At 43.4% G+C, this 26,324-nt stretch overlaps 1 protein-coding gene across 5 annotated transcripts in view; it reads right to left on the bottom strand.

Moving 5' to 3' along the window:
• The window catches only part of LOC144732147 (sorbin and SH3 domain-containing protein 1-like), a 94,479-nt gene extending 73,544 nt beyond the window's left edge, over nt 1–20,935 (bottom strand). Inside the window, exons 1-6 of one of the 5 annotated variants that reach the window (XM_078613467.1) lie at nt 20,289–20,935; nt 10,597–10,652; nt 9,367–9,423; nt 7,227–7,319; nt 2,756–2,884; nt 576–602 (exon numbers count right to left, since the gene is read on the bottom strand). In XM_078613467.1, coding sequence (XP_078469593.1) covers nt 576–602; nt 2,756–2,884; nt 7,227–7,319; nt 9,367–9,423; nt 10,597–10,652; nt 20,289–20,323 — 397 coding nt within the window. In that variant the 5' untranslated portion in view covers nt 20,324–20,935. The remainder of the gene's footprint in view (nt 1–575; nt 603–2,755; nt 2,885–7,226; nt 7,320–9,366; nt 9,424–10,596; nt 10,653–20,288) is intronic. The other 4 variants (XM_078613470.1, XM_078613468.1, XM_078613471.1 and 1 more) reach the window with 4 other exon arrangements.
• Nucleotides 20,936–26,324: the final 5,389 nt, after the last annotated feature.

Genomic DNA, 26,324 nt, shown 5'->3' on the forward strand with positions numbered 1-26,324 from the left:
TTTCGCAGCCGTTATTACGATTCATCATTGGTGTTCGGGTGAGGCCATGTAATGGTCTGGCCATGTATGGTCATGTTTGGGCAGATCATTATGATCCCATTAAAACCTCTTTCCAGTGTAACTTGCCTGCCTCTGTGGCCTAGCCACCATTGAAAAAAAGCTTCTTATCTCAATGGGCCTCAACAGAAATTAATCTTCCCCCTCCGAATATAATTTTCTCGGTGCACCGCTGATCATGGTCACCATCGCCACGCACCACGTGCAACTTGGAAGCAGCAGTAGGGCATCGCGGCAAAGATCCTAACAGCAATGGCAACATCACGGGAACCGTTTGCCTTCCCGTAAATTATCAGACTGTGAGTTTGCACAATTGCTTTCCAGGATTAATTTCAAGGACTCGAGGAGTAATGCAAACACAATGGAGAATCAAACAGACTCTCAAGGTAACCACGTTCGCTACTTGGCTAGAGGGTCATTTATCCATTATAAAATGCATATGGAATACATGCATAAACCACAAGTCGTGTCAAGATAAAAATTTTATTAGATGTTAATTCAACCGGATTATGTTTTACCTGATTCACTTGATTGGTGATCAGGACCTATAACGGGAAGAAATTAGAGAAAAAAGGAAATACTTATTCTTAACTGCAATACTAAAACGACACATCACGACCATCAATGTTTAAGTCTCCACTACATTTTGAACATCACATTTTAAAAGCAGTAACTTTCATTTTATACAAAATAAAAGGATATTACCCTACACCCCTCACCAAAAATACAAATTCTTAACACGTCATAGCAATCATTTTCAAATGATCATAAATAAATTGTCGAATATACAATGCCTGTGAATCATTAACATTTAACGATACCGCTGCAATTGATACTCATATGTGCTGCACAACAATGACCTACTTTAGAAAACAGTGTATTTGAAGCTCATTATCCCGAGTGAGGTTTCAGCTGTTTGATCACCAATGTGTATTAGATCATCATTTGGGGGAAGTCTCAACTCACACCATCTGCCAAGTTTAACATTAAAACCTAACTACACAATAGTACGGTCATAGCATTATGAATACATTTAAGCTTTTTGTCACTATGTTGATCATGGGGGTTGTTTGCTGACCCATACTTCACTCAATTGCTCTGTGCAGGTTGGTGAGACGCGGGGGGGGGCCAAGGGTTAGTTCAGATATAATTCACCACCAATGTTAGCCATGACCAGGAATTAAACTCGGGCGGCCGGGTTCATAGTGCTCTGTGTGAATCACTGCACGACCCCCCCAACCACCACCTAACAATATATATTTGTTTGAAATGCATATAACCACTGTGTTTCAAAGAGTCTACAAAGGTAAGTTTTTTTTTATTTAACTGCACCTTCTTTTAACATAACGATTGCAAAAGCCTTCATTAGGTGACCTTTGTTACTATGTGGTCGGTCGACGCATCATCAGCTTAATTTGAAAGAAGAAAGTTATTTTATTTCAAAGCCCGCAAATGTGGCTTCGTTGTTGCCTTGCATAACGAGAGGTAGGCTTAACGTAGCTCCGGCATATTGGGCTGGAAAATAAATACACGAGGACTCTGCTATGTGACAGGCATCTTTGACCAGTTTTACGCAATACTTTCCCGTACGATGGGTGAAAAGGCGTTGCTGATGTAAGAAAATAATTATTGCGCATTTGCAAAAAAGATGCAAATCTGACACAAAATTTGTATCGGCACCATAACCGGACCAATGTCATACTCTGGGCTGCCACGAAAGAAGTAACCTGAGCCTCTAGAATACAGAATACGACAGTAAAATATATATCCACGTGTGTTTTGCAATTTTCGTCATCTAATTATTTGGCAAACAATTGATTCCTGCAATGTTCTGTGCAATTTTCTAGCATATTTTAACTTTTTTGGTATATAAATTTTTTTTTATCTAAACAGGAGTTAATACAACTTGGCAAAAACCGAGATAGCATAAAGAATAATCATGTTTTCAGTTGAAGTGACATATGGTTTTGCCCTGCTTATTTGTTCTGTACTTGCACATACATCAAATAGCGACGCTACATTGTAATTTCACATTCCGGGTATCACAGTTCGAATTTATTATCATATCAAGTGTGACAGACGGCGACGTGATTTTTAGTCATTTTATTAATAAAAAAAACACTGATAAGTGGCTTAGTAAGCGTTTGTTCTTATGCCAAGCTCAAGATATTTGCCATCAAACAACTGTGAGTGCGGCCAATAGGACGAGGGCATCTGGGGCTAGTGGGGCTGGGCGCCCTCGATCCCGTTAACCAGCTCTCGCGTTCACGCGCAGCCTCCACGGTGAAGCCCCCTGAAGCCGGACTTGGTGAGACCGTGCAAGGCCACCACCCGCAGAGTGCATGGAGGACTGGCGAAATTGACGTGGAGCTTGTGCGTGCGTCAATCTAGCAGTTCCTCTGCTCGCGTCAGCCTTGGCGGCTCTCTTGTCTCTGCACATTCATTTTCGAAATATATTCTCGTAAAAAAATGTAATTTCACGTACAGCAAAATAACTATTTTAGCCCTTGCAAAAAAAAGATATGTTCGCTCATCGCCTAGGAACGCAACTCTAACAGAGCGCGCTCGCCTTGAGACCGTGCCGTGAGCTTAACGCTCGCGTATCCACGACCGTTTGTGTTTTAAAGCAATGCCTGGAGGTTTTTGAGTCTGCCTTCTGAAGACAAAACATTATCCGCCAATCGAGCCTCGGACCTACTTGTGAGGTTCGAGTCAGTCCAAGTTTCCCAGCTGTCAGTCTTGCTGCGGCGACCCTGCTGACCCCCATACGAAGAGGGTCTCAGGGTCACTGACCCCTTCCCACTGATCACCTTGACCGCGCCACCCTCTGTGCGGAACCCAAGGCCACGTCGTGGTGAGTGCGGAACAAGCGGTTCCCAACAGAGGACAGGTCAAGCGCAGGTCCACTCACTCTGCGTGCAAACGGCTAAATTTGGGGCTCCTTAGCAGTCCCATTGGCAAACACATTTAGCTTGCGCCGCATTTCAAACGGTACACACGCTTGAAATGAACGGTGAAGCGTCTTTCTACGTACTACTCAAAATAGACAATGAGCCAGTTATTATCTTCACAAGCCACTTGCCAGTGGTGTACATTTCACATTATCATGGAAGGGACCAGGCTACCCATAGGATCAACAATCTATATTTAAAGGGGCCTACAGTAATAGCACTAATATACTTTTAGATGAACACTTACAAAGAATGTAATGAATGTGATCTCATCACAGTTTATGTTTTTTGTAACTTACACTAAGCTCTCATACTGAGCTCTCATTTTCGATAACTTCTGTCACTTACAGAAAGCGAAGTTATTTTTAAAAGACACCGAGTCACTGCTGACAAATTTCTAACGGGGCAGAACTAATAGGTGTGTGCTTCGTAAATTTGCTGACATCGATACGAAATGGACATATTAATTAAAAAATTTATATTATTGATTCATTTATTTCTTTATCTTAGAGCCAAAATCTCGGGAATAAATAGACACTTAAACAAAGTTAAACCCTACACATTTTGAAAGTATGAACTCTTACAACTAACCATTAGAGCTGTAATGAACCAAATTCTTGGTGAGACTCTCCCCCACACTCTGCAGACAGTGAGGGGTTCTTTTTACAACCCTTTGGGCAGAATTACAGAACAGCAATGGATGTTGCTGCATTGCATTCTACTGCACACAATGCACATTGCAATTCTGCTTATAATGCATGATAGTCACCAATTCTCAACCATACTTAGCTTACGACATCTAAATGAGACGAGGCTCAACCTTGGGTGAAATGGTCATTGGCTGAATATGCAGAAATAACTAATGATATATTTGCTCTCTTTGTTTTAATGTGTTTGCAAATGGGGGTTTTAATTTTGTTGTACAAGTCGAGACCTGTACACATCAGAGTTTGAATATTGAGACACCCAACTGTTCGGTCATAAAATAAATAAGAGCAGAAAAAAGTGAAAAATATAATTTGGTTGAATGCAAAATCAGGATGATGGCATTGTTTTTTGGGTGAAATGAAAGATTTTTGATTTGTTAAGAATTTAAAGAAGAAAATGAATAATTTTCAAGAGCTAAGACCCAGAACCCTTTGTGCTTAGTCATGTGGATAATCAGAAAAGAAGTCACCAGAAATCCACAGAAGCCATAAACACACCTGTCAACCCATACGGTTTACTCGTATTCTTGTCCAGAAAAATGTAGTTTTCAGGTCCATACGGCGTACAGCCGTTTCAATGGAGCTTTGTAGGATGCACGTTGATATTTATAAGGGCACGGGGTGACCAATAAGGTCTGAGTTAGTCTGTAATAGGGTAGGCACTGATAAGGGGTTGACAGGTATGCATCAATTACTTTCACAAATATACCATTGTGAGTAAAAAAAACATAATTTCTGATTATATTTTATATTTTGTTAGGAGATTCTTATTAAAATTCACCAATAGTTTCAATGAGAATATATTTTTGGTGCTCTGAATTTATTCAAGCAGGGCAGGGCTTCTGCAGATTTCTATTATACATCCCTTTGAGTGTGATTTTCTTTTTGGAGGAAAGACCGTTTGAAGAGCAAATGGAAAATCAAAATATTATGATTGGATGAGCAATGAAGTTAGGTTTATGCAGAGCCTATAGCTCACTAATCAGATGCAAAGACTACAAGAAATTAAGGCCTCAGACTGCAGGTCCCAATGGTTACATACTGCACGGACGGAGCACTATAAACAGTTAATTACGACGAAGATCGCGATACGGCGGGGGCTGCTCCTGAGACAGGCTCACGGCGTGTCCTCATGCGGTGCTTCAACACGACGCAAACCGATTGCGACTGTGCTGTTGAAAATTTGACAGCAACTTGCCGCCTCTGCTGCTTTGAAGCTCAAGCCGATATTTAAAAAAATACACGCAGCAAATTGCAAACGCTACGCAAAATGTGGATTTTTTTTCACAAATGTGGAATAATTTGTCCACAATTTGTGTTTCCTGAATTTTGTTGTCTGGAATTTTAGTCCAGTATTGTCGTAATTTTCTTTTAAAGAATGTTAAATGTTTTTTTTTTATTAAATGGTGACAAAGAGCCCGTAAAAACATATTACGGTTCTTTTTATTGGGTTTTCCTTGAAATCATGTTTTTAAAAAGGAATTCCTGAACATACTTTTCATAACGAAATTTGACCCCACACACAATGTGTTATTCAAATAAACACTGCATTTTGAAATTAACAGGTGTTGTTAATAAGGGTGGAATTTAAGCATTTGCTTAAGCATCATGAAAAGCCTTTCTAAGCTTGGTTAGTGGATGGATGCAATCGTGGACTGATCCCAGAGGGAGACTATATCAGAAACACCATCGTGGACCACATTTACATTTGGAAAATTCTGCCCTATTACATTTCTCTATGGCTCGATCTACTTCAAATTTTCACGGCGTCTCTCTGTAGAAATGTACGACGATTTAACCGAAGAGGTCACCGAAAAATAAGTTGCTCTGACCTTCTAGACAGGATGACCCATTGCTCTACAATGTCACCTATGATACATATTCATTTCTTCTCAGGCAGTGTTATTGAGGAATGCATTCCGTGGTGTTGTGCTTGTGCACCACCACTACCAACGCGTCATCACCAAATAATTAGTTTAACTCTAAATACGTACTGCGCTGTTTAACACGTGTTAACAGTAACCTTTGAAATCATTGTCGTGAACGTCATTAGAACGCTCTCGTGACGTCGCTGCGGTGCAGCACTGACGTCACAGTGACATCACCGGCGTGTTCTCGTGGCCGGTGGCACACCCAGCGAAACATTTTAGGAGGGGGAAAATTGTCCTGCTGCCTTCCTACCACGAATGCACATCAACGATAGTAATTGTTACTAGAATGAGAGCAATGTCAAGCCACATTTATTAATCATTTACAATTTTAGATGTATTTAAAACCCCCCTAAAAACGGTCCATCGCATACAGTGGCATTCTCAAACATTTATTTAATAAGTTTTATTTGGTGGAAGGGTAAATGCCCCTTTGCCTCACCCCTGGGTGTGCCTCTGATAATGACGTCCCTGGTGACTGCAACTTTAAAGTATTTTTTTTCTTTTATCCAATGCATGGGCGTAGAGACTAGAACACACAGCCTAGGCATGGACCTACAAGTGCCTACAAAGCGCTGATACTTTAATTTCATTATTTAGGGTGTTTTTTTGTTTTTCGATCTCCCAGTGAGGATCAGTCACCATGCAAAAGGACTGTTAGTATGTTATTGTTGCACATGCAGACCTGTGGGTATCTCAAAATAATGCACTAACAATCAACGTAAATTCACAACTGAGTTTGGTTCTCTTTAAACGCACACGTTCTGCACACACAAAGCGCAACAGGCAATTACACAAATTAATGTCACATTAAAAGTATACATACGTACAGTGCACAGTAATCCAACTCAATTATGACCAGTAAAACATGTTAAATATTTCATCCATGTGTATTTTGATGAAGTAAAAATTATATTACTGAGAAAAAAAATGCATCATTGTCAGTATCATCAAAATCACCTAACCCACCATTTCATGGTATAAAACAAATGGAAGTACGTTAATAGTATGAATGCTTTAGATTCAATTAAACCTTACTTGACTGCATGTTGATATCTGCAACACCATACAGCACTTCTATGGACTAAGAATGTGTTTTAACAAGATCCCCTAAATAGGAGATGGTACATGTTCACCTTACTACAAGGTAAGAATGTGCCATTTATTCTGGGGGAGTTTTCTCAAATTATCCTTATTCATCCCGATTCAACCACAGTTCACATGTATGCTCATTGCATTTGACAGCTTTAAACGAGCAGAAAATGTGCTTCAACAATAGAGCGAGTGTGAGTGTGTTGGGTCTTAAAAAAATTCGAAGGAATAAAAATGTAAAACAATGACAAGAGCACCGAAAAGAAAACACAGTGGGATCAATCACATTTTTGGACAGCAATGCAAGACAGCCAGAACCATACCAGCATTAGTCCGGACAAGATAAAAAACTTTTTTCCACTTGCACATCTGAGCCGTGCCAGCACCGGGCCAGCACGGCACGGGCGGTTTTTAACTGGAGACACGGCTTGGATGTGCGAGTGGAAAGAGGGGAATAAAAGAGTGGTGATGAGCCCTTTGTGCGCGTATACCTGTGCATTGCGGAATATCAGGTGTGCTTTGCACTCGCTTGACGTTAATGGTAAGAGCCGACACGGATCGGGGATGCGTGCGGACCGGCGCCTCTGCAAGCAGAAAACACACGGGGACGGGGGCCATGCAGGAGGGAGCAAGGCCACTTGCGTTTGTCTCGCTCTTGAGGGACAAGGCCAATTACGTCCACAATGCCACAGAAGATCAGACAGAAGGGCCTCCATTACAATCCGTGTTCCATTCGGAACTCAGCCCACGTAGGAGACTACTTGTGGCGGGAGATGCTCATTCGGGCCTCATGCATCCAATTTGAGGAGGCAAAATAAAACTATAATTGGCCAAGCATCTGAATCAGAACGCTCCTAAAAATGTGTGTTTATTCTTGGCCTTGTTTTCTGGGTGCTTACATTATCACTATCTTCATGAGGTCTTATAAAAAATGTAGGCGATATTAGTTATCTTTTAACATAGTTACAACTGTGTGTAATCTATGTTTTTTTTAGTTTACATATTGGTTTTACAGAAGATTAGCTAAAAGAAGTATGTCTCATTTTGGCCTTGATGAAGCCCCAGGAATTTAACGGGGGCCTCATGGGCATTGGAGAAATGAGGATAACAATTTCAATAAAACTGAAGGGTTTTTACCTCACTATAAGATTATTGTTTTTTTGGATAACATTTTAATTCAATCAGATTTCTCCAAATGACTCCCTCTGAACGGACGTAAGAGCCACATAGCATGCAGGGCAATCCAAGTATCACCACGGCAACATGAATTCAGTTGCCATGACTACACAGGCCCGTTACCAGAGCAACCGCAACAAGACGGCCCCAGAGTGGAGGCATTAAGAGTGAGCAGAAACAGACAGGGGAACAGCAATCACGGTGGTGATCTCACGGAGAAGACCACCACTCAGGCTCCCCACAAGGGAGGGGGGGCTCTCCCAGAGATGGAGTGAGTGTGTGAGCAGGAAAGCTAGCGGTGGTGGTAGCATCAGCAGCATCAGCGTGTATATCCGTTACTCGCACACGTGTCAATAGAAGAGCTAGATCTAAACGAGGGCCGCCATTTTGTTTTTTAAGAGTCCAAGCTTATATGGACATAGGTGGCAACATCAACAAAACTATTGCAATCACGTCACGATCACACCCAATTGTTATTCTGGTCGTCAGTCGCACGCGGTTTAGTTGTTAATTGAATTGCGTGAGGGCACGTGGTTACGAACACACAACTTTTGGCCGATGTTTATACGTAGGCTTTCACGAACAATATTTTGATGCATAATAACTTTCTTTTGTATCAGATCATCGTGCAGGATCATGCCAATGTAGAGAGCAGAGCATTTATTAACACCTCATGATGCCGGATGCAGTCTCCAGCCAACCATCAAACAGCATTTTAAAGTTTGCTTGCTTGCTTGCTTTTCAACACTGTGGTTTTGCTGATAAACCAAATCAATTGGCATATTTGCCCACGTGGCAACTTAATTTGATTGGCTCTGTCGGGTGGTAGAGGATTAAAGTCATTTTTTTTTTTACATATGTATGTGATTTAACCCAAATGAAACGAATTATGAATCACAACTTTCAGGATCCCTTTTGAACTTCGTATGTGATCACACCAGCTTTGTAAAAAAACTATTGCAAACGAGAGAACATTGCATGCACATTCATGAACAAGATTCTGTCCCATATCTAAATCTGAAGGTACAGAATTTTGCATAAATACCATAGGTGGTAAGATGTTCAAGCACCAAATAGACAACACCTTTTGTAAGCCGTAAAGTCTGCATTAACCACACATTTGTCGTCCAGAAATACAAACAAATATGCTTTAATAACGTATGCCCTGTCGTTGAACTGACTGGCCTACACCAGAGACAGACCCTTTTATGGCTTTGTCGCACGAGCACTATCGATCAAAAGGCCGCCAAAAGGTGAAGAGTACACTGGCAATGCAAACACCAGAAAATCAATAACTTGGGTGAAGCAGGACTTGTATGTTTGTGTAAAACAGCCTCTCAATGTTTATGAGCTTAAGCAGAGCTCTGTGTTGGATGATCAACCTGTGTAGACTTCGATAAAACAATCAGATATCATGACGAGACGTATGGCTTGAAAACAACATTTGAAACTTACCCCCACCTACACCGAGAGAACCATTTTGGGGTAATCCATTACTGCTGAAGGTTCTGTCTGTTGAAAAAAAAGAAAAAAAAATCGTTATAACCAATGCTTAACACATGTTATATGTAACTCAACACGTGTCTCTTCATCAATGCGCACACATCTTAGTTTTTAGGAGTCAAAAAGTTACAAAAGTAAGTGCAATAACACAGGCAAATCTTTACTTAAAGCTTTCGTGACTGCAGGGATTAATATTCTTTGGGTCTTTCGCTAAAGTCACGTAGATAGGTTCATATTAATAAAAATAAAATAAACAAAAAACTATCTACGTGACTTTGCCGAAAGACCCAAAGAATATAAATAACACAAATCAAGATAAATAACACACGCACGCGCCACACTCTTAAAATAATAATACAAATGATAATGGTTTGCAATCAAACTCAGGTAATGGGTTTCACTGCTCCACCATCCAACCCAATGTTATCGTTAAATATACACTGTGGCCGATCACAGAATCAATACATCAATGAGTAGTCATTGTTAACAGAAAAACTATATTTGTGTTTAAGGATTGCTTCCTGACCTTCCACCCATGTCTACGGAGAGTGAGGAGGACGGCTCAGAGACTGTGGGCCAGAACCGGGTTGCCCCTAGGCCACCAGAGCCCAATCGCCAGCGGCCATGGAAATGCGGCACGTGCAATGCCCCATTGGCATGGGTGGAGTAGTGGACACAGTGGTTAACGCACGGTGCTACGAACCCGGAAACCCGATCACGGCTATCATCAGTGGCGAGGGCGCCACGGTGGCGAGATGTCAGCTACCTCGCCTGGTATACAGGAGGTCGTGGGTTAAATCCCGACCCTGACGTTTGTGCTCCCCACGGTCGTGTGGATTTTCTCTCCGGGCCATCAGGTTTTTCCCTCCACGTTTAGAAACCTGCGTTTAGAATATTTGACTGCTAGAAATTTCCACATAAGCCACTTCATTGGGCTATCATTTGTGATGGACAGGACGCTTCTGAAAAAGAGCAATATAGCTCGGTGGGCTATACCTGGTAAAAAAAAACAACATAGTAAAGAGTAATAGTATAGAGTCATATCAGACCAGTCCTGCTCTACCAAGCCCTTTACCAACCTGTACTGAGTTGGCTGTAATTTATTCATTTTGCTCTAATGTTAATGCATGGATAGATGAGGACATGCACTTCAACCTCCTCCCATTACCCAAATGTCCTTACCTGAGTTCATGCTGACACTCGAGCTTGTCCCTTGAATGTCAAGGCTTTGGTTGTCTCTGGAGGAGAAATATGGACAGAACACATGAGGTGCCGAACTGCAGATTCCATCGACTTTACAGCACTCACACGTTGTTAATTGAGTGGACTGAATGTTGAGCATCGTTGGAAAAATAATAATAATTATTCCACGTAAAGAAAACTCAAATGTATAAATATATGATGCTGGATGTAATCTCCACGAGAAACGTATAGAATTGTCATTGTGTTTGAACATTCTAGTTTTGCTGAAACACCAAATCTATTTGCACATTTGCTCATATGACAGCTTGATTTTATGGGCTCTGTTGGGTGGTGGAGGGTTATAGTTCAAACAGTGACATCATTAACTGCCACGATCTCACGCAAAATAAACTAACTTTGAAGGAACAAATATATATTTTAAAACATAAACTTTTTTTCTAAGCGTTTGTGACAAGGTTGAACGATGAGTAATTATGCAAGGATTCTAAATCAACTAAAATCCATAACAGCTACTTCCTTATCCAGTGAGGGCCTTTCCTAGGTTGACTCAGCCTATAATGTGCATCTGTTGCTGCATGTCATGCTGAGAAATGATTGTGGAAACACGACTCGTGGATAGGAGCATGTCCAGCCTACGGGTATCTGGAATGTTAACCATTGTTTTTACACATTCCATTCTAAAACAAATGTTTCTATAAAATCAATCGTGCCAAACTTGCACACTTTATAGGCAAGAAAACATTTGCATATTGAAGGAAGAGTCATAATGTAGTTTATACAGGGTACTGCTCTGTAACAATTGTCCTTTTCCATTGTAATAAGTATTTTTTTTGCACACGAAAGGAAACCAGAGTACTTGGAGAAAGTCGACACATACAAGGGGATGGCAGAGTATGAAAAATAAGAATAGGTTTTATACCCTTTCTGGCTATAAAACAGGTGTTAAGATATTCTTGGTTCTTTCGGTAAAGTCACGTAGAAGGGAAACAATAAAATAATACAAATATAAAACAATAACATTCTCACGACGTTTCGACTTCAACACAAGCAATCATCATCAGGTGTGAAAAGCACAGCAAGAAAATTTTAAATAAGTGGCGGTTTTTTCTTAATGTGAAGAAAAAACAGCCACTTATTTCACGTTAAGGAAAAAACGCCACTTATTTCAAATTTTCTTGCTGTGTTTTTCAGACCTGATGACGATTGCTTGTGTTGCAGTCGAAACGTCGTGATAATTTTATTTTTTATATTTTTATTATTTTATTGTTTCCCTTTTACGTGACTTTACCGAAATAACCAAGAATATGAATCCCTGCAGTCACGAAAGCTTAAAATCAAATGGTGTTAAGATGTTCAAACACCAAATATAATCCTTTAACAAGTAATCATGTCTGCATTAACACCACACGGTACTTGTGGTGAACATGCAAGCAAACATGCTCTGATAATTGCATTATCTTTCAAACTGATTGGCCGACACCAGACACATACTTATTTATGGCCGAGTCTGACCAGAGAACGGCAAATGGTGAACAGTGCAAAAACAATGCACGTATCAGAGCATTGATAGCTCGGAGTGAGCAGCTCTATCATGGGACCTTTTTTGGGATGGCAGAATTATGCACAGATAGGTTCATGAACGCACTTGTCATGCTGCTACCTCATGGCCACCTCACACCCCAGCAGGTTTGGGAGGTCACCATCCACCAACACTTGCCTCCAAGATTCTGGCTTACAGGCGTGCATTACAGATCGGGTTACCACCTGTCCTGGTTTTCTCAGGATGCCTTCTCGTTCAGGTCGCTTGTCATGGGAAATCTCTAAGTCTCCTCTGGATGTTAAAAAGTTCTACATTGGTAAGTTGTGTAAAAGTACACCGCTCAAGACAATGCATTTGCATGTGGCTTCCCCCGCTTCTGGTATTGAGATATTCTTGTTCCCATGAAAAATTCCCAGTATTTTTATACGTCAGAGGTGGCAACCCGAATCACCACGCACAGCTGCGCGCAGCATTCGCGACGCTACACGAAAGAACCGCGGACCAGAACGTAAACTCCGTTTCATTACTTGAACAGCAGCAGCAGCAGCAACAGCAGCAAAGAACAAAAAATAATGCACCACCAAGCAAATCACTTGGATGCGTGAGATTCCACGGTATTGGGCAGCTTCCACGGAAGGCGGTGGCATTGGCATTTCAGCGGCACGTCTGAAATCCGAACCCCGGTGGCGGTGGCGTGTGACTCGCGCAGAAGCCTCCGCGCCGCCCCCGGCGGGAAACGAGAAGGAAAAAACCCCGACAAGTGAGGGCAGCTCGGTGTAGCCCGGTGATTTACGCGGTGCCGGCCGACGTTCGCCGCCCTCGCGGCACGAGAGTGACGAGGTGCGTTGTGTTTGCCTCCACTAAATGCGGCGCTCGCGATGTCAGGCTCGGCGACTGCCGGGCGCCTGGGATACATTTTCAGGGGTTACGAGAGAATGGATGCGTGGTGCAGGCCACCCACTGGGCTGCGTGACCCCCCCCCCCCACCAGCGGGGGTCGAATATCTTCTTGGGCACCAGCAAAGGTCAAGGGACGCTGGGAGCGAAGGGGCGGGGAGGGTGCGATGGGATTCGTTTTTTTGTCGTTGCTTTGTTTTAGTTCTATCTCCGTAAATCAGCCCCTTCGCGGGGTTAAGCAAAGGGACGTGAAGGCGGCATTCATGAATGGAGGCATCGCTGGCTTCCCTCGCCACGGCCAGGGAAAGTCCGCATTGCTCGTTGGCCTCTGCTTCTCGCGATTCCATCACCGTTATCATTGCACCTGTGCTTTTGTACTGTTTGCTGTTGTAACTTTCTGACCCCGTGCCCCTTACTGGACACCTGTGAAAGAAGAGCTTCACAGCTCATCGGATTCCTCCAGTATAAATTCATAGTCTGATTCTGATTCTGTGTTGGAGTCCCGGTGCTTTATTTATTCGGTCTCCGATCTCGACAGATCTCAGAAGACAAGCAGGGTTGACCTTAGACAGTGCTTTGGTGAGCACCCGCCGTTGGCAATTGGTGTTACAATACAGGCTACGTTGTAGGTATGTAGAACTTATTTCACACCCTACGTAGTCAACCGTGCTAATGGGAGGTGCGGGCAGCAAAAGGCAGCGCAGCAAATTCCACCGTTGTACTGTACGTACATCAATCTAAGCTCCACCACCTTCGGCAAACCCTCACTGACGGGCATGGCGAACGTCTGTATGTTAACCCACGTGACCCGTGCAGTGTGTGGAGTGACAAAGGGCTGTATGCATACAATACACGGATGTCTACGCCGCGTTAGTAGAACCTCACGCACGCACGGGAGTCGTCGGCCCCAACAAGGGAAGAATGGACGTTGAGAGATAGGCAGTCACGCAGCAGGAATTTGGCACAGACGAGGAATTTAATTATTGAGCTGCAATGCGATTGTATCCAGAACACTGGGGTTTAGGGTCCTCTGCTCTCATCGTCAAAGGGAGCGAGGGGGATTTTGCATTTAAAAGGGGGCAGAGGCAAGACTACAGCCTGTAAGGTGATCCTTAGCAGGGCTTCGTTCTATTCCTTAAACAATGTTTGACAAACTACAAAGGCAGGAAATCCAGATATTAGTAATACACGATTCCTTCAAACTATTTTTATCTAATAATAATGATGTCATTACAGCATGGCGAAGTATGGTTAAACAACCCCATGACTGGCATGGCTTGGGGAGTTTTCATCCAGCAGTGGATTAATGAAGGGCTTTTAAACGTTAAACATTTAACTCAACTAATGTCAGTTATTTACCCAGGAAAGCGTCACAGAGTCTTAAGACTTTTTTCTCAATTTCATGAATGAGTGTCTTGACTGAACGTGGGAGGAAATCCGAGAACCCGAAGAAGACCCAAGCATACGAGGGGTAACACTCAAATGCTGCCACCATCTCCTGGCCACCGTGCAGCCCCGCACCCACAACACCTGCCAATCCCTGGTGATGATCACCCATCCAAGTACCAACCATGCTCAACAACCCGGCTTAGCTTCCAAGATCCGATCGGATCGGGCGCACTTCAGGGTGATTTGGTCATCGGCAAACCATGTGCATCTTCTTGGTTCTTTCGGTAAAGTCACGTAGAATGGAAATAATAAAAAAATAAAAATAAAACATAATAAAATAATTCTCACGACGTTTCGGCCACAACGCAAGCAGCCGTCTTCAGGTGGAGAGCAGGTCTATCGATAAGACGTCGTGAGAATTATTATGTTTTATTTTTATTATTTTATTATTTCCATTCTACGTGACTTTACCGAAAGAACCAAGAAGATGAATCCCTGCAGTCACGAAAGCTTCAAATCGAAAATTAAACCATGCGCAGTTAAGCCAACTATTTGTAGTTAGCGGCGTGGCAACACAGTCCAAATGAAACAATGCAGCATGAACAGACTATGAGACAGCAAGGGCCAAATAATTCACGATAAATGTGCTTCCTTATTGCAAATAGCTCACTAAGAATAGCCGTGCCATGTGTACACGGGCACGTGCTAGCCGCGCGCACACTGCAAACTCGCGGTATAATCGTAGACGCTGGTAATTGCACCGAAACGTGCGCGTGTGTCATCATGCAGGCGTTTTTTTTTCGTCACATGGGCACAGGACAGTGACTCACACGTGGCACGTGTAGGACAGAGAGGGCCGTTAGACTGGGGTGTATAGTTAGCAGAGCAAGCGACCTAAAATAAGTGATTGGACCAATTTTTTTTAGAAAGACTTAGAACATCTGTGCATGCAGGAGGATAGCACTCAAACTCCACACATACACAACAAAAGCCTATACTAGGCCTACTTTCTGTTATTTCACCTACTTGGTACCTCATTTCTCTAGATATACATAACTCCTTTTATCTGAAACCCTATTACCAGTGACTCCTCTTCTCCATGGGAACTGCAAAGAGCTTCTATTATTTGTGGCCCTATCCTTAAAATTTTGTGAACATTTTCGGATTATGGAGTAAATTTGTGGATTATGGGATGCGTGATATGGTTCCCCACATTACCATGGAGAGAAGTCCTCCTGGAGTTGATTTTCATCACTGTGATCCACTGACCCCAAATTCTCAGTTGTTAAGTTACAGATGTACTGCTGCCACCGCATATCAGTGTTGGAAACACAATTAAAAAGTAACACTTAAACGTTAGGCATTCTCAAGAAGATTCTTATGGAAGGCTTTGTGTAGACCTAACTGCCTGGATAATTGAGATGAAAAGACAAATGCATTTGACAAGTCGCATAACGGGAAAATGGCAAGAGAAATCTGGTACAATGAGAAGAAGAGAGGAGATGTGCTGGGAGTGAGAAAAATGCCTACAAGCAGGAATTATCTTCTTGGTTCTTTCGGTAAAGTCACGTAGAAGGAAAATAATAAAATGAATAAAATAAAACATTAAATAATTCTCACGAAGTTTCAGCCACAACGCAAGCAGCCGTCTTCAGGTGGAGAACAGGTCTGTCGACAGACCTGTTCTCCACCTGTTCTCCACCTGAAGACGGCTGCTTGCGTTGTGGCCGAAATGTCGTGAGAATTATTTTATTATGTTTTATTTTTATTATTAGATTATTTTCCTTCTACGTGACTTTACCGAAAGAACCAAGAAGATGAATCCCTGCAGTCACGAAAGCTTTAAATCGAAAAGCAGGAATTAACTAAGAGGTCTTATTCAGAAGCAAGGTGGCATATATAGGACACATCATAAGAAGGTCAGTGACAGGAATAGGATCAGTTGGTGAAACATCCAAGACTTTGGATGGGACTCTCCCTCAGAGATGCTGGAAATAAAGAAATATGGAAAGCGTTTGTCATGAGCATCGACCCTCATTTATAAAGTTGACTCTAGATTAAATTTCATCATGAAAGTCAACATTGCTTTAGACTTCCCCTGGAACTTCTGGGAAGTCCTATGGGATTTTTCCATCAGAAGGCACAGCGGCATATCAATGACAAGATGCGTAACAATGATCGGTGGCTGTCTGAACGCCTTTCCTGAGTTCTCCGCAACGACTTGCCTAATAGTCCCACCCATACTCATTATATCATGGCTTGCATAGACATGACAGTTGCCTGCAATTCCCGTGGGGGTTGGTGGATCACGGAATGATGGAACCACCACGTGCCTGAAGACACGTTCAGGGGAAACGAGGCGATATCTGTGGGTGGCCGCACAACAAGTAGGTTTGTGACCAGATACCATGTACAGTTTGTGTGTTTCTCTCTCTGCGCGTGGGTTTTCTTCAGACACGTGACCAGGGCGAACGGTGACCGGCTGCAAAGGAGGGTGACGGAAGGGCACACTGGAAGGGGCGAGGGGAAAAGGCCCACAACAGGATCTGATTGGGTGACAGACATCAAACAACGGACGGGATGGAAGCCGTCTCAGTTGATGGATGCAGCTATATGGAACAAAGATAGGTGGAGAGACATTGCAGGCAGATTATCGGTGAAGGAAAACAGCCATGCCCCAATGGATGAGAAAGGCCAAGGGACCGCAGCAAGCAGACTCTGGTTTTCTCCCACATGTAACATAACTGTCCCTATGATATGCCAAGCAACTCTTTCCTGCATTTGACCGCCGAGACTCCATCAAGCTTAACAACCTCCATGCCGAAGGGCACGTGAAGTAAATGCACGTGCGTAAACGTATTGTCATGAGCAAGGCAGTAGATGTGAGATCGGAATTATGAACGGTGTCCTTAACGTTCGTAATGAGTGTAGCTGTAAACAGTTGCAACTCTCAGGGGGGACGAAATGAAGGTCCGAACTTTGTTCTCCAGAGGCTAATGCCCCCCCCCCCAACCATTATCCCGCTCAGGTGCCCAAAATTAACACAAAGGCACATGCTGGTCCATCATCACGTGTCACATTTATGGCTCAAGGTGGCAGTTGAAGGCCAACAACATAGCTGTCAGCGTGCAACAGGCGTCATGGAGCAGTTAGAGACGTCCTAAAAAAAAGAAAGCGACGTCTCGCACGCGCTGGCGCGCGTTCGACCTTACGTCGCATCGCCGGAACGCCGGGGGCGGCTGGAAACTCGTGTTTATTTTGTGAACGGGGACAGACGCTCCGTAAAAAGCGACGAGTAATCCATCGGACTGGACCGCGGACGCATTTCGGGAGCGACGGAAATAAACCGGCGCTGTACACTTGGAGGGGATCATGTAAACAAGATGGGGGCCATGTGACATTCCCCCGCCGGCGTTCCGGATTAGCGCGTCCTCTCTCGTTCTGTCGCTCCGTTCCGGAGTCGCCCGCGGGAGTGGGGGGGGGAGGCTCTCGGCCAAATTCAACCCGGTTGACACTCGCGCGTTGCGCTCTCCGTTTGGCAGCAAAGCCGAGGCCCAACAAGTCTCCGTTAGTTTACTCTCGAAAGCACAAGGGTATCCATACTTTTTGTTTTTTTCGGTAAAGTCACGTAGGTAAAAAAATCAAATACATTCAAATGAAAACAACTAAATTAAATCACGACGTTTCGGAAGCAACACAAGCCTCCGTCTTCAGGTGGAACCGCCACAGCAAAATTGCTGTAGTGAACAATTTTGACTTTACCGAAAAAACCAAAAAGTATGGATCCTTGCAGTCACAAAAACTTCAAATCTAGAAGGCACAAGGGTATCGCGGTGCTTTGCAACGGCACGACACCTCCAGCGATGCCCCGCGCCCCCCCCCACTTCCCAACCCTGGCCCGTCGAGTGGAATATGAGCAGCCAAGGCAGTGGGGCGTCAAGTGGACAGGTCTGAAAATCTTTCCACTCCCCTTTAAAAAAAAAATTGCATCCAGCTGTGCCATTTCAAAGTCATATCAAAGTGCCCCCCCCCACCTGCTCCAACGATAGATCGCGTTGACGATGTAATCGCCCGTTGGTGGCCCCGAAGCCAGCGATGGAAATTATACATTACCAGGGCAGGGGGAAGTTTATCCAAAGGTGTCATTTACACGTGGCACAGTACATAGCCAGGAAGGTGTAACCACATGGCAGCCCTGGAGAAAACTGGGCTCAAAATGTTGTCAACATGAATGTAAAAGGCACTTGTTTCAACAACACAAGATGCGGTGGCGAGATATTAACTCCCTCGCCTGGTATGCAGAAGGTCGCGGGTTGGATCTCGACCCTGACGCCTGCTGTATATTTGGAATTCGCATGTTCTCCTTGTGGTCGCGTGTATTTTTCTCTCCTGGTCATCCAGTTTTTCCCTCCACATTTAGAATCAACATCACGCGTTTAGAGTCTTTGGCTGCTATAAATTTCCACGCGATAAGCCACTTTGATGGGCTATCATTTGCGGCCATGTCGCTTCTGAAAAAATAGCAACGTAGCTCAGTGGGCCTTACCTGGTAAAATATAAAAAAAGTTTAGTTTAGTAAATTAAGATATCTCACCCTGTTGAGGCCACAAAGAACAAGACACTGCCCTCACAGGTCCGCGAGAAGACCAATGTTGATGAAGCTTCGACAAGGGCATGGAATTCTACACGTCTGAGCACTCGGGCAATGAGCAGAAGCCGCTCTGCTGTTCCTTGCGATGTTCCAGAGACGGAATCGCCATGTCCCTTCTTCCCTCCCTCGTGCCTTTCCATGCTTTATAATCCCCAATGAAGGATATTTTGGGCTTTGCCGATGCTTTTTATGGAACAGGAGCCCAGCGCAGACGTAGACGTACACAAACCGGTAGCGAACTTTAAAGACGTTACCCCTGATAGCCCGTTGCGACGTGAAGCATCGCGGGGACTCGAGACACGCACTGCTCAATGACCGTGACCGATGCCAACGACAATAAGTTAGATTCTGGATGCGTCCACAGCATAAACAACCTGTCTCAGAGCACAGAAATCAAGTGGCAAAGGCTCAAAATTCTTGTTTTCACTCATCTCATGAAAATTACCCATGATAATTGTGAAGTCAGAACTGTAAAATTCAATCTAAATTTTTTTTAATTGTAAATATTATATATTAGACTTCCCAATTGTGGAATCCAGGATTTGATATGTATTTTTATTTGTACTGATAGATGTTAGGATCATTGTAGACCACATGTTTATTAATAAGCGCAGACTCTTTGCGACAAAATATTGCAGTGTTTTTTTGACACAGACCCAAAACTGGCGTCGCTCCACACATTATATTAATGTACGAAGTTCCGCTTCACAGCTCACGTCGACTCGGGGACTCCGTTCGCACGAAGTAAATTAAAGCCAAAACTGAAGAGGTCACTTGCTCTGCTCTCATTAAGGCATTCTAGTGGTAAGTGGTCATTTAGCCAGATTCACTTCAAGTTTGGGACAAAGAGTTAACTTAGAAACTATAGAGTGTTTGTTTTATTTTACCAGGTAAGGCCCACTGAGCTATCTTTTTCAGAAGCGGCCTGGCCACAAATGATAGCTCAACGAAGTGGCGTATCACTATGTGGATATTTACAGCGGCAGCCAAACACACTGAATGCATGTTTCTAAATTGTGAAGTGAAAAACCGGAGAAAAATCCACGCGACCACAGGGAGAACATGCAAACTCCAAATATGCAGGCGTAAGGGTCGGGATATAATCCACGACTTCCTGTATACCAGGAAAGGGAGCTAACTTAACGCTCAAGCAGAACAGCAGCAGATATCGCACCAGAGTAGTTTTAGCACTTACCTCTTTCCTCGTTTATCGGTAAGTTCAGGTGGCATGTCCCAAAACCTAATAGTTTAAAGTAGATAAATGGTGTGTGTATATATATTTTTTACTCTCAGTCGAATGTTCTGATGGATCTCCGCTAATGCGCACCGTACACACTGTAATTTTATGTTGCTATACCCACGTGCGGTGATGGCTGAGGACTTCAATTATTGTGAGACGTTTGACACGGAGTTCAGCTTTAAGCTGTCCCACCCGGTTGGGTCATGCTGCTTAAAAAATGTCGCCCTACCCCTCCCAGCGACGCTAATTTAAGCGCCCGATGATTGAGTGCTCAGAGTTGTGGCAGCCAGCGGGTTATGGGAAAATTACATCCCCACCCCACGTATAAAAAGCATCGGTTTTTCCAGCCGGTTTTTTCTTCATCATTTTTTGTTGTTGCCGTGCTTCCAAATAAAAGCACGAGAAAAGAAATAACGGAGCGACGCAACCGCGCAACAACGTTCCCAGCATGGCCCAACTCTCCGATGTGACTTTTGTTCCTTCCTTCTGAGTTGGACCGCGTGGTTATTTCGGGACGATGTCCGACGTTTCGCTCCACGTGCCGCGACAGGCTCTCGGCAACGCGCAGCGAAACGCCGGACGCAGCGCAGAACACCGTGAGGTACAAGCGATCGCAAAAAAAACGTACGCGGTGGTAATGCAACGTATTTCTCCCGTCACTGGATGGTTAACGAAATCAGGTGAGGCTTACATGGGGCTATTTGGGCCACGTAGTTATTAGAGGAAAACAGTAACACGGGGTGACTATGGTCAGGATGAGCAATAGGGGGTGGTAGCCGCGTGCGTCAAACACGCCCCATTGACGTGCGCAATCTAAACAGAAGCCAGAAGAAAATAGAACCGTGATCCAAACATTCTTCTCCCGAAAGTTCTGAATGGGAGGAGCTAATATTAGACGGAGTGCCGTTGAAATTAGTCAGCGAGCAAATTTCCTCCCGTGTCGATTTAATACAATTTTCTCTTAGGTTGTTTTTGCGACGGTCGTCTGCTGTGTATTTCATGCCAAGGAAGTACTTTTAGTCTTATTTCTGCGATGCAAGCAGAGTAAAATGCTCAAGCGTTGCCTGCAATGAACTTTACATATGACCAATAGTAAAATTGCCAATGAATGTGCCAAACGTGGACCCTAATCGGTTGGCTTATTTTCAGAGACACGGCTTATTTTATGAGGTTGAAGGGGAGCGGCATGCAGATGGATAGGTCTGGGCAGAAAAGATAATATTATTTCTCCTGAGTGAGAATACATAACTTGATGATTCTGTAATCGTAAATGATCACAGATGCTCTAACATTAGCTGCAACTACAGGGATTATACAAACTAATCGCAGAAGCCCTAAGCACCACTCAACAGCACTACCCTCTTCCAAACAGACCCACTATATTTTCCATGATACCTTTAAGATAAAGAAGAAAAATAAATACGAACAGCAATGCAAAACCAACAGTCTTACCCCCTCAGAAGCAAGAGCAGTGCCTTTAGGAACCCAAGCCTTCAATTTGTCTTTATAGATTTGTTAGTTGAACAAGGACGTGACTCTTTCAGAAGGAGTAGCTGCTCAAACATTCCATCCTCAAATAAGGTTAAGCAAAGATGCTTACTCACAAATTCGATGCCGTACACTTCATCGCTGAGTACTGCAATGTCCAGCCCATGGCCTCCCAACATCGTCGTCGTCGTCATCATCATCATCATCAACAGAATGGAATCTACTTGAAAGCCAGACCTTTGACCAATCACGCTATACCCGGCTACAATTCGCGAAGAACGAAAATAAATGGTGAGCATTGCACATTGGCTTCTGAGTAGGAGCGGCAGAAAAAGACATTGAGTGCTGTATAATAATAAAAAAAACCTGTTCATCGGCATGTCATTTACTGGTGCATAGAAAAGAAAAAAAGCATATTTTTTGTGTCACGACTTCGAATACGTAGGTGTGAAGGGTGGGGAAGACTTTTCGAAGAATGCTATATTAATAGCGCGTGAACGCACACATTACCGCACCTCCGACGAGGGCAGGCTGGCTACGTACGGTGCGAAAGAAGTTCAACATACGTACGTACATCGTCACCTTTCATTGGTAATACAAAAAGCCCCCCCCCCTAAATTTTAGCCCGTCATCAATCCACTGCTGGATGAATGGCTCCCATGCTGTGTATGGGGGTAGTTTGACTATATTTCACCACACTGTTAAATACGACTCTATTATTATGTTAGGAAGTACTGTATTAGTGTTTTGTGGCAGTAATGCAGTGAGTTTTAGTGCACTGGTACTACGAACCGGCTGACCTCATATTCTTGGTTCTTTCGGTAAAGTCACGTAGAAGGGAAATAATAAAATAATAAAAACAATACAATTCTCACGACGTTTCGATTGCAACACAAGCAATCATCATCAGGTGTGAAAACCACAGCAATTTTTTGTTTTATAAAAGTGGCGTTTAAAAAAAAAACTATTCCCCTTCTACGCTACTTTACCGAAAGAACCAAGAATATGAATCCCTGCAGTCACGAAAGCTTTAAATCGAAATAAACAATCGGCTGACCTCAGTTTGATTCCCAGCCATGACTAACATCGGTAGCAAGTGATACCTGAACTGGTCCTGAGCACCCAACCCATTCCCCAAGCTGCACTCACCAGCGCGGTGAATTCAAACACGGTGCTGTGTAGCGCACACCAACCACACTGAACAAAAACCATCTCTTGATTTCTTGCCTGCAATTACCAATGCAACCGTGTCTATGACCGTGAACACAGCAATATCGAGGCATGAACAAAGGCGCGGTCTATGCAAATTGGCCAAGGGATTGAAGGAAAGCTTCATGGACTAATTCATATTCCACAGAGTAGTGATTCTCTAGCCTGGATTGAGACGTGAATATTTGAATTTTTTTTAAATGTGTTTAAAAATTAATTTTTAGTTTTCCCGATTCATTACGTTGCTATGGTAGCTCGCTTGCTTAGTAACATTTAAATGCAACAGTTAGGATCCCTTTCCTGCATTTCGCGTACAAATGTATAAATTCTAGATTTGAAGTTTTCGTGACTGCAAGGGTCCATACTCTTTGGTTTTTTCGGTAAAGTCACATAGGTACATTTTTTAAATTCTTTATTTTAATTTTATTTTTTACCTACGTGACTTTACCGAAAAAAACAAAGAGTAATTGTATAAATTATGGTATAATCATCATCATCATCATCAGAATTAACCATGGTCAATCCACTGCTGATTGAAGGTTTCTGATTCTGCGATGTAACAATCCATCCAGCACCTGTAAACAAGCTGATTTAATCACTCCGTCGCTTCGGTAGAGATACTTTATAATACATTAATGCAATTTTAGTCTGATTACTCCGATTATCACGGTTGACTATATATGGTGCAAAAGAAGTTCAAAGTAAACACATGCAATAATTATAAAATATAATAGGCACACAACGTTTTCACTGACATGAATGACGGTGAATCCGAGGTGTGAAGCCAAGGTCGGCGTCGCTTGAAAGCCAGGTGACAGAGGAGTTGGGGACTTTAAAGTGGCCCTGAAAAGTCGGTGTCGATTGAACGCTGCTGCTGCTGCAAATGTGAAGCAGCAGCAGGGACGACGATGACGACGACGATGATGGCCGCAATTCAGATGGAGGGAATTTCCACAGAGAAATCACGACAGACGATGATGGCCCTGGCCCTCGATGTAGAGAGGAGGAGGTTGTGAATGGCGCTGCTGTGGAGGGTTCTACCGTGAGCTGCAGTGCAAGGAGGCCAGAGCGAAGCACGCGACATGGGGCTGACATAGAGGGAAATGGCGACCGGCAGTGACGGTCGTGCTCCTTGGTGCAGAGAGAGGAGGTCGTGAGTCGCGCTGCTGACGAGGAGTGAAGAGGGATACGGCGGGCGACCGAAGGACGAGTTTTGTGTGTTTGCGCCATGTCCCACGGCTGTGATGGTCACAGTCTGCCCTTTGCTGACCAGACACTGGAAGGTCAACGCACGTGGAATAGGTCTCATTCGGCGCAAGGCATTCAAGGACTGGCGCACGGAGTTGAAAAAAAGAACAAACGCGAGAGACGGACACCGAAAGAGAATTCGATAAATAAAACAGGAATTGACCAGGCTCGGATGCAACACATTGCTGCCCAGTATTCGGAAGTGCACATTCTGAAATGCGCAACCTGAAATCATTGTAGGTCCCCGCATGCACATTTTATGACCTCCTGAAACAGGACACAGCTCATAAAAGTTTCAAAGTGTGCGGGCCGTGTTTTGTTTCGGCTCTGCCCCATGTGCCAGCCACCATAATGGGTGTCTGGTTTAGAGCGGGGATCCGATTGCCTGCACGAAGGCAATGCACTCACGGAGACGGCCTAACGGTAACGCGCCGCTGAATTAATTTCCACGACAGACAAAACGGCTTGTTCTTCGGCTGGCTTTACGGCTAAGCGAGCTAAAGCTCGGGTTAACACAGCTAAGGACATGGTTACTAACTTTAGGACCGTTTGCTACCAACACTGGTCAAGAATGCATTTGTTTGATTAAAGCGCAGATATTTTTTTACAAGCGTGACATAATTTGCGTGTGGCACGGCAATGGTAGTAACAACGTTGGCGACGGTGATGATGCTGTCAAGATTTTATGTTTTGGTGAGAAAAGAGAATTAGGTTTATTCCAGTTTATCACGAAACTCTGGCTGTCGCTTGATGATACTGGTTGTAATTACCGGCGAAACGTCATACATGTTGTGGGTTTACTCTCCAACACACCGGTGTACTGAACTAGTAACGAATATGCATGTTTTGATTACGTGACAAACCTTACTAATTGGCTGCGTCGGGTGGTGGCGGGTTTAACGACACATTATGGATACATTTATATTTACGCGATCTAATCCAAAGACCTCTCTTAAGTTAATTCCACTTTACACATCAGTATCAATGCCCCTCTCACGTGAGGCAGGCTCAATCTACACAGACGGGTGCGCGTTACAGATGTGTAATGTTAATTTTCAAAGTAGTCCATAAATGAAAATAATAATGTACATATTTTTGCATTTCCCGCTTTAACACTGAATGGACACTTCTTTACAATTTACGTCAGCTACTGCACCTTTTTCTCTTGTACCCAGTGATGACGATGCAACTAGGCATGTCCCAATGCATCAATTGATCAGCTCAAATCGATTCTATATTTCACAACACACGTACGATAACTGTGCGTGCAACGCTTGACTAAGTTTGATTTCTACACGTTGTATGTAATTTATTAAAGGGAACGCCATAGCCACTCGGAGGTGCTACACAGCACACTGACAAAAAACACAATAGATTATTGAATTAAGATTCACACTCTCAATTGTGAAGATTCACTGCATCATGCGGGAAGTGAATCATAACTTGTCTATATATAAATACAATTGTAAGTTATAGTGTGAAATAAGTGATATACTCTGGGTGTGGGTTTTTATCTATATTGGAGGTAATAGGGACTGATTGAATGCTAGATAGATGACCTTTATGACCAGCTGAGGGCAGAGTTAGATCAAAATCCTCTTTATCAAGAGAGACCTGGGACAAAAACGAATATCTGATAATAAAAAAACACAATACAAGCAGAGTGAAAATTTTAAACAGAAAAAAAATGTCGCTTGAATTATTTATCTGCAGTGTATGAAGTGGGAGTTTATACTTACAGTACATTGAGGATGATAAAGCCAAAATTGTCGGCATTTATTTCTAAGATAAAAAATGAAAACTTACGGGCACAAGCTATTGGGAGAACTTTGATGAAATGTCTTTCTATGGCTGTTTCCCCACGGGAGAGTGTCTACGTCCTTGAAGTGAGAGATGGAATGGGGCTTGACTCTGTAAGACCAATGCCAGTTCCTCATCAGAACTAAAATGAACATTATCCTCCCAAGCGCGCTGGCATAAAATGCCAAAACACCAAGTGACACTGAGACCCTAATGGAACCTAAACGATCTGTTAGCACAGTGTGC

This window comes from Lampetra planeri, chromosome 41, assembly GCF_965212315.1.
Source record: "Lampetra planeri chromosome 41, kcLamPlan1.2.h2, whole genome shotgun sequence".
Taxonomy (NCBI): domain Eukaryota; kingdom Metazoa; phylum Chordata; class Hyperoartia; order Petromyzontiformes; family Petromyzontidae; genus Lampetra; species Lampetra planeri.